General features: G+C 34.9%; 1 protein-coding gene across 5 annotated transcripts in view; it reads left to right on the forward strand.

The window, feature by feature from the left end:
• The window catches only part of VPS54 (VPS54 subunit of GARP complex), a 110,594-nt gene that overhangs the window by 79,899 nt on the left and 13,125 nt on the right, over positions 1 to 17,570 (forward strand). For 3 of the 5 annotated variants that reach the window (XM_004435626.3, XM_004435627.3, XM_087436662.1), the window contains exons 13-20: positions 4,018 to 4,147; positions 4,743 to 4,924; positions 5,529 to 5,641; positions 9,073 to 9,136; positions 11,760 to 11,865; positions 12,744 to 12,831; positions 13,384 to 13,505; positions 13,619 to 13,699. In XM_004435626.3, coding sequence (XP_004435683.1) covers positions 4,018 to 4,147; positions 4,743 to 4,924; positions 5,529 to 5,641; positions 9,073 to 9,136; positions 11,760 to 11,865; positions 12,744 to 12,831; positions 13,384 to 13,505; positions 13,619 to 13,699 — 886 coding nt within the window. Of the gene's footprint in view, positions 1 to 4,017; positions 4,148 to 4,742; positions 4,925 to 5,528; positions 5,642 to 9,072; positions 9,137 to 11,759; positions 11,866 to 12,118; positions 12,220 to 12,743; positions 12,832 to 13,383; positions 13,506 to 13,618; positions 13,700 to 17,570 lie in introns of those variants that run through there. The other 2 variants (XM_014791470.2, XR_001391885.2) reach the window with 2 other exon arrangements.

Below are 17,570 nucleotides of genomic sequence, written 5' to 3' on the forward strand. Positions count from 1 at the left end.
ATTGGTTTTTCCACTTTTTAAACTTTATATAAATGGAACCATAAATGGAATCATGATTTTTGTCTCTAATTTCTTTCATTCAACGTTATGTTTGTGAAATTTTTCTAAGTTGTTGCTTGTAGCAGTAGTTTATTTTTATTTGTGTACAAGTGTTCCACTGTCTGACTACACCACAATGTATTTATTCTTTCTACTGTTGATGAAATTTTGGTTATTTCCATTTGATTGTTGTTCTGAACATTCTTGTAGATGTCTTTGGTGCACATGTTATAAGCATTTCTATTGAATGTATATATCTAGGAAATAAGGTATATGAATGGTCAATTTGGCTAATGCCAAACAGTTTCCCAAAGTGATTGTAATCATTTATAATCCCATCAGCAGTGTGGAAGTGTCACTCCACATGTTCATTCACTCTTGGTATCATCAGTCTTTTACATGTTAGCCATTCTGGTGGGTATGTTGTGGGTGTAGTAGTTTTAATTTTTATCTCCCTGATGATTGGTGAGAGAGCACTTTTCATATATTCATTGGCTGTTTGGATATTCTCTTCTGTGAAGTGCCTATTCAAGTCCTTTGGTTTGCCCACTTCTTTATTGGTTTGTCTTTTATTTCTTATTGCTTTACGGGAGTTCTTTGTGTAGTCTCAACACAAGTCCGTTGTCAGTTGTCCATATTGCAAATATCTTATCCCACTCTGTGGGTTGACTTTTCCCTCTTTTATTGGGGTCTTTGGTGAACAAAAGTTCTTAATTTTAGTATAATCCTATGATTCATTCTTTTCCTTTATGGTTTGTGCATTTTTGGGGGTGTCCTATTTAGGAAATCTTTCCCTACCCTAAGGCCTTGATGATATTCTCTTAGGTTGTCTTCTAGAAGCTTTGTTGCTGTTCCTTTCACATTCAGATCTACAGTCTATCTGGAATTGATTTTGGTGTACAGTATGAGGTTTTCTTTTTTCCCCATACGGATATTTTTCTGACCTCACACCATTTATTGAAAAGACTGTCTTACCCGCTGCTTTATAGTGCCACTCTTGCCTTAAATCAAATATTCATGTATGTGTGAGTCTGTTTCTAGACTCTATTTTTTCCTTTGTCTTGTCTTCGCACCAGTACCGTTAAGTAAAATTGTCTTAGTTGCCATAGCTTTTTCATTGGTCTTAATATCTGGTAGTTTCTCCTATTATTCTTCTTCCAAAATTACCTTGACAATTCTTAGTCTATTGTAAATCCATGTACGTTTTAGATTTGTTAGTTCTCTGTGGCCTTCACATAGATTTGTTTATATTTTATCCTTTTTTTCTTTTTAAGAGCACAATCCAGAATTTGCACTCATTACTTCCACCCACATCCTAGTGGCCAGAATATTATCACATAACTATATCTAGCTGTAAGGGAGGCTTGAGAAATAGAGTCTTTAGCTTGTTGGCTATTTCCCAGTTAAAACTATTATTGTGGCAGAAGAGAGAACAGATGTTGAAAGATAGCTAGCAGTCTGCCATACCATTTGAGATTCCTTTAAATTAGATGCAGTCTCATAGTTTTTATCCCTCCCCTCCCACCTCCATTGTGGCTCACTTGACACTTTGAAGCTTCTCTGGCTTTCCCCAATGACGTGCTCCCACAGCATGATAACATAGGTTCTAAAGATGGTTCCTTCTATGTTCCATAGGCACATAAATGTCTGGGAACTGCCCAGGCCAAAGTGGCAGTGGATTAATTAAGTATATTTATACATGTGACCCTAACTAGTTCTTTCTTACAAGGACTCTGGCTATTCCTGTATCAAGTGTTTTTACAGTATATAAAATTATGTCACGGATACAGCACATGTAAAAATGGTGTCTGACATTTTATCTTTGTTAGTGGTAGATTTTCCTTATTTTCTTACATTATGAAAATAATCTACAAAAGAGTAAATAATTTCCCAGGCAAGAAATGAGAAAGGAAAAATAATAGAAAGGACTAGAAAGTTTGGTGGGGTTTTTTAAAAAAAAATTTTATTTTAAATTGTGGGAAAGAACACATAAAATTTATCATCTTAACCATTTCTAAATGCGCAGTCCAGTAGTGGTAATTAATTCACATTGTTGTGCAACCAATCTCCAAAACTTTTTCATCTTGCAAAACTGAATCTCTGTGCTCATTAAGCAACAACTCCCCGTTTCCTCCTCTACCCATCCTTTGGCAACCACCCTTCTACTTTTTGTCTCCAGGAGTTCAACTACCCTAGGTACTTCATATAACTGGGATCATACAATATTTGTCCTTTTGTGACTGGTTTATTTTACTTAGCATTATGTCTTCAAAGTTCATCGTGTTGTAGCATGTGTCAGAATTTCCTTCCTTTCTAAGGCTGAGCAGTATTCCATTGTGTGTATATACCACATTTTGTTTATCCATTCATCTGTCAGTGGACTCTTGGGTTGCTTCCATCTGTTGGCTATTATGAATAGTGCTACTATGAACATGAATGTGCAAATATCTCTTTGAGATCCTGCTTTCAATTCTTTTGTATATGTACCTAGAAGCAGAGTTGCTGGATGATGGTGGTGATTTTTTTTCTATTAACATGAAAGAGATCCAATTAGAGTTAAAAAATTAAAAATCTTTTTAAAAAGCAAAACTACAAATAATTAAATAAATGATTTTTAAAAAAACCAAACTTTGTAGGTTTTTGGATTGTCACACTACTTTTTTAAAGCCGTAAGTTTTTATTTGGTATTTTCTGTTTATATCTTTGTGAATTGGTAGCATATTGCCAAGAGTTACAAATTCTTAATCATTCTTTATATGGGGGCAAATTTTAGAAATCCTTCAGAAAATAAAATTTTATTTCGATAGTAAATTTGAACTTTGAAATTTAAGCAAACAGTTTTATGAGAGCTGGTATTGAAATAGCACTGGACTGGAAGTAAAGGTTAGAGTAGAGGAAGCTTAGCAGATTAGAAATCGAATTAGACTGATTCTGGGTTCTAGTCCTACCCTCTTAACCTGTGACCTTGGGTGGGTCACTTAAACTTCCAAAGATTCAGTGTCCTCATCTGTAAAGTAGGTATTTATCTACCTGCCTCAGAGAGAACCAAACCAAGATACTGTTTCTGAGAGTACTTTAAGGGTATTAATTCCTCTATTATTTTAAAGCATTAGTAAATAAATTTAGTGATATTATAGTTTTGAAGGATAGCAGGTAATAAGTTTCTTTAATACCATAACCCAGTTAGAGTAGTGGTTTGCCTCAAATTAATATACATCAGACCCTCTTTGTAATATCTTTGAAAGTTATTTTAATTCAACTGAAAGGGATAAAAATGATGCTAAGGCATTTAACTTGATTCATGGTCACACTAAACTGAATTGTTGCCATGGAATCAGTGACCTTTATGTATGCCCCATGGAAAAATGTGTAAAAACAGAAAGTCTTACGTTTCCTCCTCAGAACTGTAAAAAATGTGTTACATCTTATAAATACTCCGTTCAGTTATAAGTTCCTTGAGGGCAGCAACCTATTGTATCCCCTCCAGTACCTAGCATTTGAAGACAGTAACTGCTCAGGAAATATTAGTTCAGTTGAACTGAATATTAACAACCATTCATAATTATTAGTCAAAAGAGAGCCTGTTTGTTATGAAATAACATTCCTTCCTTCCTTCTTCCTCCTTCCGCTGTGTCGTCCATCCTAGGCACCTGTGCACAACCTGCTACAGCTACCACCTTGTATCTGGATTTTTTTTTTGCTGTAGTTTTTGCAGAATTTCCAATCAGAGTCTGAACTAAGTATTAAAAATACTACAGCAGAGAGAGAAAATTATTCTTATATAAGATTAGGGTAAAATATATTTGTATTATCTGAGCTCGTTTAAGTGATGCTTCACCACATACAAAAAAAGTGTTTGAAACATCACAGAATTTTTGCTCAAATGTGAATTGCTTTTTGTTTTTTATTGATAAGTCACCTGTGGAGAACAAAGTGTTCACAACTTTCCCTGACTTAATCTCTTTTTATCATTTTCAGGGTCAATGAAGACATGAAATTAACTGACTTAGAGCTAGGAAAGCTGGCAAATAATATCCAGGAGTTATTGTTTAGTGCCTCAGATATATGTCATGATCGAGCCGTCAAATTTCTCATATCAAGAGCAAAGGTTAGTTGTTTTGATAAAGCTTTAGATATTTTATACGTAGTATAATTATTTTGAAGATCTGGAATCATATCCTTGTCCGTATATTCCCTATAATGCGTATTACATTTTAACACTTAAATAAGGTTAATGGTGCTGGTGTGGTCTGTTAGGGAGATGTTGAAATGTAAAATAATCCAAATAAAAGAAATAGGAAAACTTATTAAAGGATTCTTTTCAAATAAATGATTAAAAGACTTATTTTGAAATATCATACCTTAATAGTTAATTTAAAATTAGTATTCTGTTTTATATATGTTATAACTAGCCAAACAATTTATTAATAAAATTAGTTGAACTCCAATATTGTGAAAATTTTATAGTATGATCTGAATTTATTTGAGCTACTGTATTATAAAGGGGTCAGAATAGAATTTAGACATCTTAGGTGTTTTATGTTCAATTTCTGAGACTGAAGTATAGGGAAATTTCATTAAAAACGATTTTAAAATTATAAATAATATTAATGTTCGTTAAACTAAGTTGATTTTATAGCTCATCCATATTTGGTGTTATACTAACTCTCTGTCATGATTTTTGTGTTATCTTTAAAATTTAGGATGGTTTTCTTGAGAAGCTAAATTCCACGGAATTCATAACACTTTCTAGATTAATGGAAACATTTATTTTAGACACTGAACAGATCTGTGGAAGAAAAAGCATGTCATTACTTGGAGCACTTCAGAGCCAAGCTAATAAATTCGTAAACAGGTTTCATGAAGAGAGAAAAACCAAGCTCAGGTATCATTACCATGTTCTTTCTGTTCTTCAATTTTTTTCCTTTTCTCTACAAAACACAATTATATTTAAAAGAGGAAACTTAATTGGTTGGCCAACCAACACCCCTGACAAATCTTTTTCTTTTTAATTAAAGGTAGCTTGTGAAATTAAAATCACATTTCTTGGCTTTTCAAAGTGTAATTAGAATGTTTATTTCCATTAAAGTACTTACCAGGAAGATCCTAATAGATTGACTTTTCTTTTCCCACTCAAAGTGAAGTTATGTTTCATACTCTTTTTGGTTAGTTAGGCTAAGAGATAGAAAAAGAGAAATATTTTCTGAAAGTATTCATACTGTTTATGAATGATGCCAATTTATTAAGGTGTTCAGCACTTTTAAAAGTCTTATGTACTAACAACAGCAAACAGCCATTACTGTTTAAAAACTCAGCTTTGTATTGCATGAGCCCTACTTGAATTTAGCTAAGATACATGCAGTCTTTATTATTACTAAAAGACATAACAAAAGTCTTATGTACTCAGCCCTTCCTTTTCTTTTCAACCAAGGAATATGGTGTTGAAATATTACTAAAGTTTATCTTCCTTTCTTTTTACTTTTGAATAGCCTCCTCTTAGACAATGAGCGCTGGAAGCAAGCTGATGTTCCTGCAGAATTTCAGGATCTTGTTGATTCTATATCAGATGGAAAGATTGCTTTACCTGAAAAAAAGTCAGGAGGTAAGTGTTTTCTTTCACACACTTTCTTCCAATTTTATATTATTTATTCGTTTTGAAGGAATCTTTAATTTAAATATCTCTAATTGACAATGCCTCTTAAAAAGCCATGGAACTCATGTTCCCAGCTTAGTTAGTAAGTAGTTGACTGGAAAAGTATCTGTGGTAATTTATAATAATAATTTCAGATATTTATTGAGTGTTAACTATATGCCAGACACTGGACTAGGTGCTTTATATGCATTATTCCAGTTTATCCTCATAACAACCTATGATGAAGATACCATTGTTACCTTATTTAGCAATGAGGAAGCATGAGGATTAAGGGGTTAAGGAATTTTGTACAAATGATGAGCTGGAATTTGAAACCAGCTTTATATAATTTCATAGCTATGTTCTTAACCACCATACCATATTGTTTAGAAACATGTATTCATTCACTGAACACTAGTAAGCTTCTGCTATGTGTCAGATATTGAGACAGAGGTAACAGTTATAATTCTACTTTAAAAGGGCTAAGTCTAATGAAAAAAAAATATTAATCACAAATAATGTAGTAGTGATGTGATAGAGAAAACCAAAATGTAAAGAACCACAGAAAAAGAAAACTATGAAGGAGACTAAGAAGGAAGGGCCAGAGAGGTAGGAAGAGAGAAATCCAGAAGAACACAGAAGCCACAAAATCAGAGTTTCAAGAAGAGAATTGTCATTGGTATCAAATACCAGTTGGGATTCATATGGAAGAGATGCAATGACCGAGAGAGATTTTTGTATACCAGTTGAAGTGGAGTTGTCATGTGATAATAATGTAAACTTATGTACAACTCATCCTATAATACCAGGTTTGAAATTAGGATGTTCTTGAATGTTTTTAATGGAGGAGACGGTTACATTTTTCAAATCATATGCATTTAATGAAAGCTTAATATTTTTACATAGAAATATTTTTGAATCGTATGCTTCACATTTGCACAAAATGCAACTGCACTACAAGAGAAAGACAGTAAAATACAGATAGTGACCACTAGTTTGAACTGTAGGAGATCGTTTGCAATCTTAGTAATTCAGTAGAGTAACAGTCAGATTGTAGTTCAGTGCTAAGTAATTCGAAAGGGGAGGAAGGGTAGGAAGTGTAGCTTACTTTTTCAAAAAGTTTTGCTATGAAGGGAAAGTGAGTGATGAAGTGGCAGCTAGAGACATAAGAGAAATTACGGAGATTGTTACCTGAATCTACTCAGGGAGTTGAGAGAAGAGTTTTAAGGTAGGAGAAGTTGAATTATATTTTTATGCTTAACAGAAAGAGGAAGAAGGTTAATTCGGGAAAAGAGTGACACAGAGTGATTGTGGGGCAGGGCCTCTGGAATTGAATCCAGAGTTCAAAAGAAAGGGTATCTCTTCTACCACTGTGACAAGAGAGGAGGGATTCGGACAGGTGTAAAATAGATTAATTCATGTAGGGCAGAGAGAGGAATTGAATTAAGTAAATTTCTGTTGTCTAGTGAACATTTTTAGTAGATAACAGCTTGGGTGGTGGTCACAATTTTTAAATTGGTTGTGTGATATTAGCAAAGCAAAAGCATTCAAGTAGCAAAGACTAAAAGAAAAATAAAACATTCTGATCATTCTAAATCACAAGTTTAAAATTATAAAACTTATCACGCATCTACTCTTTCAAGCTATATTTGGCTGACTTCCCACTGTGTGAGATACTGTGCCAGATAACTAAAACTGACATGTTTTCTGTCCCTGAACAGCTCATGGTCTTGCAATCCACTGTCATGCAAACATAACGATTTTTGAATTAAAATGATAAATATAGAGTGATTGAATTAACCATGTATTTTTCCTGCAAAGTGAGCTATTTACTTTCTCTTTCTCTTTGGAGGATACTGAGGGTAGGAGGTTTCTCTTACATATCCTGCTTCTGTCCCAATCTATTGTTTTTCCTCTGAGAGAGAAGCAAGCGTATGCTATTAGAAGTCCATTAACATTTTACTAGTTCTTACCAAGTTAAGGATCCTTGGTTATTATTCATTCATCCACCATCCATTTATTGAGTTACTAGCTACTCTGCTAGGCATTGGGGAAATGAAGGTTAATGGATAGCAGTTGATATTGAGTGCTTACTTGATGCTAGACAGTTTGTTCTAAGCACTTAATCTCATTTACAGGTCCATGAGCTAGACACTGTTAGTATGTATTCTCATTTAACAAATATGGAAACTAAGGTACAAAGAGGTTAATCAACTTGCTTAAGGTTACATAGCTAGGAGATGGTAGAGCTGGGATCTAAATTCAGGCAGACTGACTTGAGGGCTCCTTCTCTTAACTACGATGCTATGTTGCTTCTCTGCAATATAGAGAATTGGTTAAGACGCAGTCCCGGTCCTCAAAAAATTTAATGTGGCATACAGAGTGAATTGTGATTAGAAATTATATCACGGTGAATTTTTTGGCTTGAAAGAAATGAGAAAGTAGACATTAAATGTCTAAGAGCTCAAAGAGACATGAAGCTTAGGGAAGCGTGACAACTTGCCCATGGGAATCTAATTAATTTGGCTGATTCAGGAAAATAATCCAGTCTACTGTTCTTTTCACCTGAACATGCTGAATTTTGTTTTATAATGATAAGAAATACCACATGCTAAAAATAAAGTAACTTCTGGATTAAAATCTTGAAAATTAAATATATAATCTCTCCATTGAATATAGGAATTAATTTGTATTCTCAGAATTATGATAAAGAAAAGACACCCATGGGCCGGCCCCGTGGCTTGGTGGTTAAGTGAGCGCGCTCCACTGCTGGCGACCCGGGTTCGGATCCCGGGCTCGCACCGACGCGCTGCTTCTCCGGCCATGCTGAGGCCGCGTCCCACATACAGCAACTAGAGGGATGTGCAGCTGTGACACACAACTATCTACTGGGGCTTTGGGGAAAAATAAATAAATAAAATCTTTAAAAAAAAAAAAAAAAAAAAAGAAAAGACACCCAGTTGAAGTGCTAGTTCTGCCTTTTCGAAACTGATAACATTTTTTTTCTTTACTACTTACTGATTATCTACCATGTGCCAGACCTAGAAGATAAGCATTATCTCTATCATTAACGACAACCCTGAAAGACAGATATTCTTATCAATGTTTAATGGCTACAGGTATTAAGACTCAAAGAAGTTAGGTAATTGGCCCACAGTCATGCGTCCAGTAATTGTCAGTACTGGAACTCAAATCCAAATCTTTCTGACTCCAAACCCAATATACTTGATTTACTCTGTGCCAGAGTGCTTCCCAAGAAGTATTTATTTTCAGAAATGAGATGGTTCCAGGCCTTAAATAAGAACTATCTTCTTCAGTTTTTTCCTAGTTTAAATTTTTTCCCACATGTTTTATTTCATCTTGTATCTATGTCTCTCTTGTTTCTTTACTTTATTCTCAAGCTACAGGAGAAAGAAAACCAGCTGAAGTTCTCATTGTCGAGGGACAACAGTATGCTGTTGTTGGGTGAGTGACACATTTTTCTTTATTAGTTGAGTCAGTTATTTAAAACATAGGTCTTCTAATTCCTCCTTGATGTGAATTGGAAATTTTGGATTAACAATTGTAAATCCTACCAAGAATTTAAAGGAAATTTTATGGATTCCTTTTTATTTTCTATATTTTGTGATCTTCTGTATCCGTTAGGGACTATACTGGCTTAACAAAAAAGGGGTTGGTTGATATTTCTCATCTAACAAGAAATCTGGAGGTACATAATCCAAGGGTGGTGTAGTGGCTCCAAGATGTTATTAGTATCTCAAGCTCTTTCTGTCTTTTTTTCTGCAGCATTTTTAGTGTGTAGTGTATAGCATAGTAGTTGAAGTTGTGGGCTCTGGAGTCAGAATGCTTAGGTTTGAAGCTCAGGGTCTCTGTCACTCTTTGTGACCTTGGGCAAGTTACTCTATGTGCCTCAGTTCCCTGATCTGTAAAACAAAATGTGGAAAATAGTACTATACGTTGAATTATTGTGAAATTAAACAAATAATATAAAGCATTTAGCACAGTTCTAGCACCTAGTAAGAAGTTGATAGTTGTTGGTAGTTATTTCCATTGTCATCATTTGTCATTAAGTCTTTTTTTCTTTTTTTTGTGAGGAAGATCAGCCCTGAGCTAACATCTATTGCCAATCCTGCTCCTTTTTTTTTTCTTTTCCCCAAAGCCCCAGTAGATAGTTGTATGTCATAGTTGCACATCCTTCTAGTTGCTGTATGGGGGACGTGGCCTCAGCATGGCCGGAGAAGCGGTGCGTCGGTGCACGCCCGGGATCCAAACCCGGACCGCCAGTAGCGGAGTGCGCACACTTAACCGCTAAGCCACGGGGCCGGCCCTGTCATTAGGTCTTTTACTCTTTTACCAATAACAGTATTTCAAATTCAAGTTAACTAAGAAAAACATAAATTCCAGTGTTGTTTGTCTAGTACTACATGCCTTTTATTAAATGAGTAATTAAAATAATATCTTCATACTCTTTAATAGCACTTCATAGTTTAAGTATTTTCATATATATGATCTCATTTGATCTCTACAACCACGTTGTAAAATAGGCATTTCAGGGATTATTGTTTCCTTTCTACAGTTAAGAGAATTGAAGCTTAGAACATTAAATGGTTAATATAAATGACCCAAATGGAGCCAGAATTAGAATCAAGATCTAGTTCCCAATATCTAGACCAGAATTCTTTTTCCCTTTCTTCTTTGTTTCTTGTCACGGTATAAAACTTTTCCGAAATAGCCACCCCCTCCAGGAAGAATGGATGATCCTCTCCTTCTAACTCTGTGTGCCCCTGTCATGGCACTTTCTGCAGCATATTAGAATTATTTATATATATCTATCTCCCTAGTTAGACTGAGTTCCTCAAAGGTGGGAATCATGTCTTACCATTTTAATTTTTTTTGGCACCTCATAAGCACTCAAAAAGTATATATAGAATTGATGCTTTTTTCTCAATCTGTATTATCCAGAACTCTGAAGTACACCCGTTATAATAAACTAAAGCTTCCATTCTTTCTCCTCTGCAGTTCTTTTCTGTTTCTGGCAGAGCAGAGTCTTTTTCAACCTCCCTGTACTAATCTCATCCCTTTGATCTAATTATGCTTTCTCTCCTTTACCCATTATCTTGTTACTCTTCCCGTGCTTGATGGAAATGGTCCCCTCTGGCCATCTGGCTTTCTGACTCTTTAGGCAAAGAGACTACTGCCAAAAAACTGAACTCTCTGTTTAAAGGAGGAATATTATATCTTCTGAGAGAAGATTGCAAAAGATAAGCAATGGACTCCTGCCCAGTAAAGCAGACTCTAGGAGTATGCATCGAGAGTAATATATGGTCTGACAATTTTGCTGTTATAAAGGCTAGACACTATCTTTCTTGGATCACTACTTCCTGATATCCTTCAGGCTTTTGTAAAACATTATTTTCCATGGATCCCTCATTTCTGAGCATCTCATTGAACTTAGAGTTCTATAATGAACGGCTCTTTCCCCCTTAATTTCAATCTTAACATCCCAGTAGTGTCTCTTTTCAACTTATGACATGTCCTGCTAATGAGCTGATAACTTTCTCATCTTTGGAGAACCTTTTGTGACTTACCATTAAACTTCTAAGGAGATAGGTTGTTTTTAGAAGCCACAGTTTGTCTTTGGTCTCACTAAGAAAATCTGGACTAGGTTCCCTTTGTTAATCCAGCAGTTGTGACTGAGGACCTACTACATAATCAGAAACACTGGGTAGGCTTTTTATCAGTGTTTCTGAATTGGCCAAGAAATGGGATACCTGCCTTATTGAAGAGACTTACTTAATAAGAATGCCAGACAGAGAGTGGTGTGCCCATAGCATAAAATTTGAGGAGGAGCTCATTCTCAGTGTCATGCAAGTGCTGACCCTGCAATTGCACAACCTTGAAATTGAGTGCCTCCTTAATTTTGCACGCTAGGAATCTCTCTTGCCTCACCGTAGTCCCTGCTCTACTGCACTTGTAGGTAAAACACATAATTTAACAGTTACCAAGATCAGTATTGATTTTTATATGCTGAATCAGTTTGATTTTTCTTTTTTTGACTGCCTACTGGGTCATCTTTCTTTTCTTATAGAACTGTATTGCTGTTGATAAGAATTATCCTTGAATATTGCCAGTGTGTGGATAATATCCCATCTGTTACTACTGACATGCTTACTCGTCTGTCAGATTTGTTGAAGGTGTGTATGATTTCACTGTGTTATGGAAAAATAGTTGGAAGAAGTAATTCATTAGGTTGTGACTAAACTTCCAACTCTGACATTTCAAGGTTATCTTTAAGACATTAATTTTGTGACATTTGATTGTGGTTGAATCACAACATGTTACTGGAAGAAAGCCGCCTGCTTCCTTCTCACTCCGCATTTAGTGATTCCTCATTACACTCATAGAGTTGTTAATGACATTGGAGACAGGAGATGATTTGTTCGGTAGGTGCTGAACATGACTGAGGCCACTTAGGTCCAAAAACCTGGACTGGTTTCAAATGTGCATGGAAGGAATTCACTGAACTTTACAAAATTCATCTCACTAAGGTTAGAGATTTTTCTTAAATCATTCTTTCAGAACCATTGATGTAAAATGAAAATGTGATAATTTTATTCAGCCATTTCATATTAACAAATATTTTTAACTGCTAGCAGAAAGAAAAGGCTTTGTTTTCCTCATATGTCTAATCTATCAATTAATTCTGTCCCGAATTGAGTTGTCATATTTTAGTCCAGAAAGATTTTGTTGCCCTTTTGAAAATAGGACTGTCCAATAAGAATGACTGAAACTGAACTAGTTTTGTGAATGCAAATTAAAGATTAATTTCTGAACAATTGATTTTTAGAGTTTCTCAACTTTTTTCCTATCAGACAGTAAATATCATTTAGAAACACCCCTCCCCCCTTTTTTTGTTATTACATAAATAGATCCTAATTGCTCGTACTAGAAAATTCATTTGGTCCTTGAATGACAGGAAAGAGGAATATATTTTTAGGACTGTTAACACATTGCTAGCATATAAATAGTAGTTTTTAATAAATTGTTGTTGTTTTTCTCCTTCCTTTGTTAGTACTTCAATTCAAGAAGTTGCCAGTTAGTTCTTGGAGCTGGTGCACTGCAAGTTGTTGGACTAAAAACAATAACTACAAAAAATTTGGGTATGGATTCTTGCATTTAATTCACCTGCTGAGATGTTACAATGATGTTACTATACTCATTGTTTTTATTATACATGATGTTTTTGTGGCTCAAACCAAAGGCTCTAAAAGTAGCAAATGTGACTTCACTCTTTTATGTATTGCCATAATTGAAAAATTAACTTCTGTTATAAGGAATTTCCACTCTAACAAGTGTAAGTTATTTGGAAGTTTCACCACTGTAGAAAATGTTAAGATGTAATATGTATGAAGTACTTTGGGGTGAAAGGTATCTGAATGTCAGAAGAGAATCAGTTGTCCCATTACCTTCCTCATGCCAGTAATACAACTTGAGTCCGCTGGAAAAAGCAGTGTGTTCATTACATTGTTCAGTACCAAATGATTTTCTTAAACAAAATGAAATATGTTGCTTTCTGCCACTGTGTTCTTCATTTATGAAATAAACTGGAGTCTGTATAGAATTGACATTTTTTACTTAATTTGATTTGTAATTAAAGTCAACTAATATCCTTTTTTCTTTCTCCATAATATATCCACTATCTGGATCTTCAGCTCTTTCTTCACGCTGTTTGCAGTTAATTGTGCACTACATTCCTGTGATCCGGGCTCATTTTGAAGCTCGACTACAGCCTAAGCAATATAGCATGCTTAGGCATTTTGATCATATCACTAAGGTACTTTTCCATGTATTTTCTACTGGAGTTTCATAAATTTAATTCCTTAATTATTAAGTATTTTTTAGATGTGTTCCAGGGACTTTAAAATGTAATGTTATTTCTCATTACAGGACTACCATGACCACATAGCTGAAATATCAGCTAAGCTTGTAGCGATAATGGATAGCTTATTTGACAAGCTATTATCTAAGGTAATGATTTATGGAAATTATTGGGCTTTGCTTAAAAGCATTGTGACTTTTCATAGTTTTCTAACAAATCAAATTCTTCAGGGTTTAGGAAAAAACTCAATAAAATGTTCAGATTGCCCAAGTAGTTGATATTTGTCTCCTAAGGGGCTGGAGGGAGGGGAGGGAGATAATTTCAAGGATGATGGAAACCCTATACAAAAGTAATTTTGTATTAGCTGTTTTGACAAATATGTACCTTCTTCAAAACAGATTTTAGTTTGAAAGCCTTCCAGAGACAGAGAGAACAAAGATCAAAATAGAGAAAAAAGTAAATAAATTATTTGTGATAAAGTGTATTACTTTATTTTCCAAACTAAAAAGGCAGAGTCTGAGGTGCTCTATTATTTTCCTGGTAGATAATCAATTTCAATATTCGTTTCTTGATTGCTTCTCATTCCCAGTAAGTCATTAAAAGAAGCAGTGTTTTCCAAAGAATTCTCGATTACATTGGGAAGATATCTTTAAAGAATATCTCTTAGTCAGCCCCAGTCACTTTTGCCCTATCTCTCACTCTTTCCTTTCCCTAAGTTCTTCAACACGTCTTAGGGAGAAAGCAGAAATTTCATACCTTGAAAGTTTGAAAGTGCATCTAGTTTATACTTTTTGCCCAAGAGCATGTTTAGAGTAATCTTATAAAGCAAGGCACTTTGATATGCTTTTCCTCCTACTTGAATCCTTCAGATTCTGAGATGGCAAGAGCAGCAGGCACATAAAAATCATAAAAGGGCACGATAGAGCAGTGCCCATTCACACACATAGACATGTGCCTAAACCTTTGAAGATGACAGTGAGGAAGCAGTGCTTAGAAAATAAGATTGTGTTTGTTTAATAGTTTTCAAAATTTTTGGTCACAGGACTGCCTTTACACTCTTAAAAATAATTGAGGACCCCAAAGAGCTTTTGTTTATGCAAATTGCACTAATCAGTAAGTACCATATTAGAAATTAAAACTAAGAAAAATTTAAAACACAAGAATACACAAACACATTCCATTAGCTTCAGATTGATGACCTTGTCACAAGTCATCTAAAAACCCCCAATATTCAGTCATGAGAAAATGAGAATGAGAAAGAGAGTAACATCTTAGTATTACTGTGAAAATGGTTTTTACCTCACAGATTCCCTGAAAGAGTCTCTGACTCCCAGGTGTCCCCAGATCACACTTTGAGAACCTCTGGTGTAGTTGATAGATAAGATAGATATTTTATGCTTCTCTTTTAAGAAGCTCAAGGAATTTATAGTTATCTGCAAACATACCTATATTATGCCTGTTAAATTAGTTTCTAGTTTTTTATGGAGAAAAATTATTGTTGTTTAGAAATTCTCTGTTTTCTTCATGGTTGCCAAGTACAGGCTAAATTCAAAAGCACTTCTATTCCACCAGTTTCCTTTTTGATACATGGCATTCTTCTGTGTACCAGAAGTCAAAAATAACACATTGTGACTGCCCTCAAGTTTACCATCTAACATGGCAGAGGACTATAAACACTATCATCACCTAACAATGTAGAATAAGGTAAATGTTAAGTAGTAGAACTAGTAATACACTGTGGTATATAATGAAACAATACTGAGAAAGTGCCAGTGCTCTTAAAACCCTGACTTTTTTCTGTCATTTTGGTCATCCAGAGATTTTGAACAAGAATTGGGACGTGGCTAGACTTTTTCCTGTGACAACTCATTTTATTCTTTTTTTTTTTTTGGCAAAAAAAAATAAAGAGAATTATTTAATGAGCTTCCCATGTATTCATCACCTATATTTAACAGTCATTAATATTTTTCTTTTTTCTTTTTTTGGTGAGGAAGATTGGCCCTGAGCTAACATCTGTTGCCAATCTTACTCTTTCTGCTTGAGAAAGATTATCACTGAGATAACATCTCTGCCAATCTTCCCCCATTTTTGTATGTGGGATGCCGCCACAGCATAGGGCTTGACGAGTGGTGTGTAGGTCCACACCCGGGATCTGAACCTGCGAAACCCGGGCCGCCAAAGTGGAGCGTGTGAACTTAACCACTACACCACCAGGCCAGCCCCAATATTTTGCTTTTTTTGCTAAAATATTTTATAATAATTTTGAGGTATTATCATATTTTATCCCTAAATACTTCAGTGTGTATTTCTAGAAACTAAGGACACTTTGTTATATAATCACACTACCATATCACACCCAACAAAATTAACAATAATTCCTTAATATCATCTAATACCTACTCCTATTTGAAACTTACCAATTGTCCCAAAATGTCTTTTTATAATAACTTATTTGAACAAAGGCTTCTACATGGTCTATATATTGTATTTGATTATTGTCTCTTAAAAACTTTAAATACCCCCTCCTCATTTTTTTATGTCTTTTTCTTTTTTTTTAATGTCAAGAATCTGCCTAGACTTTTGCAACTTAGTGTTTTCTCTATTACCTTCCCCACTGATGAGTTCTCCTGTTACCCTGACAGGTGACATTCTCCCCTCCCTGTACTAACAAGTCTCTCCTTGCCACTCCCTGCCCTATTTGCTTTCATGGGTTGCCCAGGAGTTTGGCCCTGTTTTTAATTCATACCAAAATAGCAGACAGTGTTTAGTTTGGGTTAGACTGTCAGTTTTTAGCTTTTCATTTTCTTATCTGAAAATTAAATTTGAAGAAAGAAGGATAACACAGTAATATAACATAGGCTGATTCTAAGAAGCTAATAAATATGGTACCATTGCTTGGGTAGCATGAAACATGAACATCTAATTGCACTACTGGCTAGACTAATTTCCCAGCCACCATTCCTTCATTCATTCGTTTCAGTAAGTTAAATTGTGTTAGGTACCAGAATTACACAAGAGTGAAGAAGCCTTCGATCTTGTCCTCAAATAGTAAAATATCTAGTAGGAAAAGTTTATCAATAACTGTAACAGGAGGTAGACTATGTAAAGTATCATAAGTAAGGAATCGATTTAGTGCTATTGGAGCTTTTAATGCTTTGAAAGAGATGGTTGCCAGCTGGGGAGGGAAATCTGAGGAAGCTTTATAGATGAGTCATGCATATAAGTTTTGCTTTTAAAGATATGTACGATTAGAGCAAATGAAGTGAAGAGATACTCTGAAGTAACAGCATGAGCAGACATGTTGGTAGGAATCATAAGAAGGAAGTTTAGTGTCAGGGTTTTGGAATCAGGTATACCTAAGTCCAAATTCCATGTTTGTTGTTTATTAGCCATTGAAGCACCTTGGGCAAATTATTAATTTCCTTAAGCCTCAGTTTCTATTTCTAAATGGGAATAATAATAGAGCCTTATAAGGTTGTCATGAGGGTTAATGAGATTATATATGTGGAGTGCTTTTCTTTTATCATGTGTCTGACTGTAGCAGTATCCAGTAAATGTTGACTGCTAATGCTTTTGCTGCTGTTGTTAATAAGAACAAAGGTAAGTAATTCTATTTAGTTTATGTGTTAGTGTGGGTGAGCCAAGGAGTGGGAGATATGTTGGAAGATAGTGGAGAGCTTGGACTACCAGTGGAAAACTAAGCAGTTAAGTCAGGCTTATGTAGGTATAATTTACGTTCAGTAAAATACACTGTTTTAAGTATATAGTTTGATGACTTTAACAAATGTTACACAGTCGTGGAACTACGAAAATCAAGATATAGAACAGTGCCATCACTGTTAAACATTCTCTTGGGCACTTTTGCAGTCAGTCTTCTCCCCACATCCCAAAATCTTGACAACCACTGATCTGATTTTTGTCCATATACTTTTACCTTTTCCAGAATGTCCTATAAATGGAATTATACAGAATATAGCCTGTTGTCCCAGGCTCTTTTCATTTAGCATAATGCTTTTGAAA

The sequence above is a fragment of the Ceratotherium simum genome, chromosome 11, assembly GCF_057802395.1.
Source record: "Ceratotherium simum simum isolate JZ-2026a chromosome 11, ASM5780239v1, whole genome shotgun sequence".
Classification (NCBI taxonomy): domain Eukaryota; kingdom Metazoa; phylum Chordata; class Mammalia; order Perissodactyla; family Rhinocerotidae; genus Ceratotherium; species Ceratotherium simum.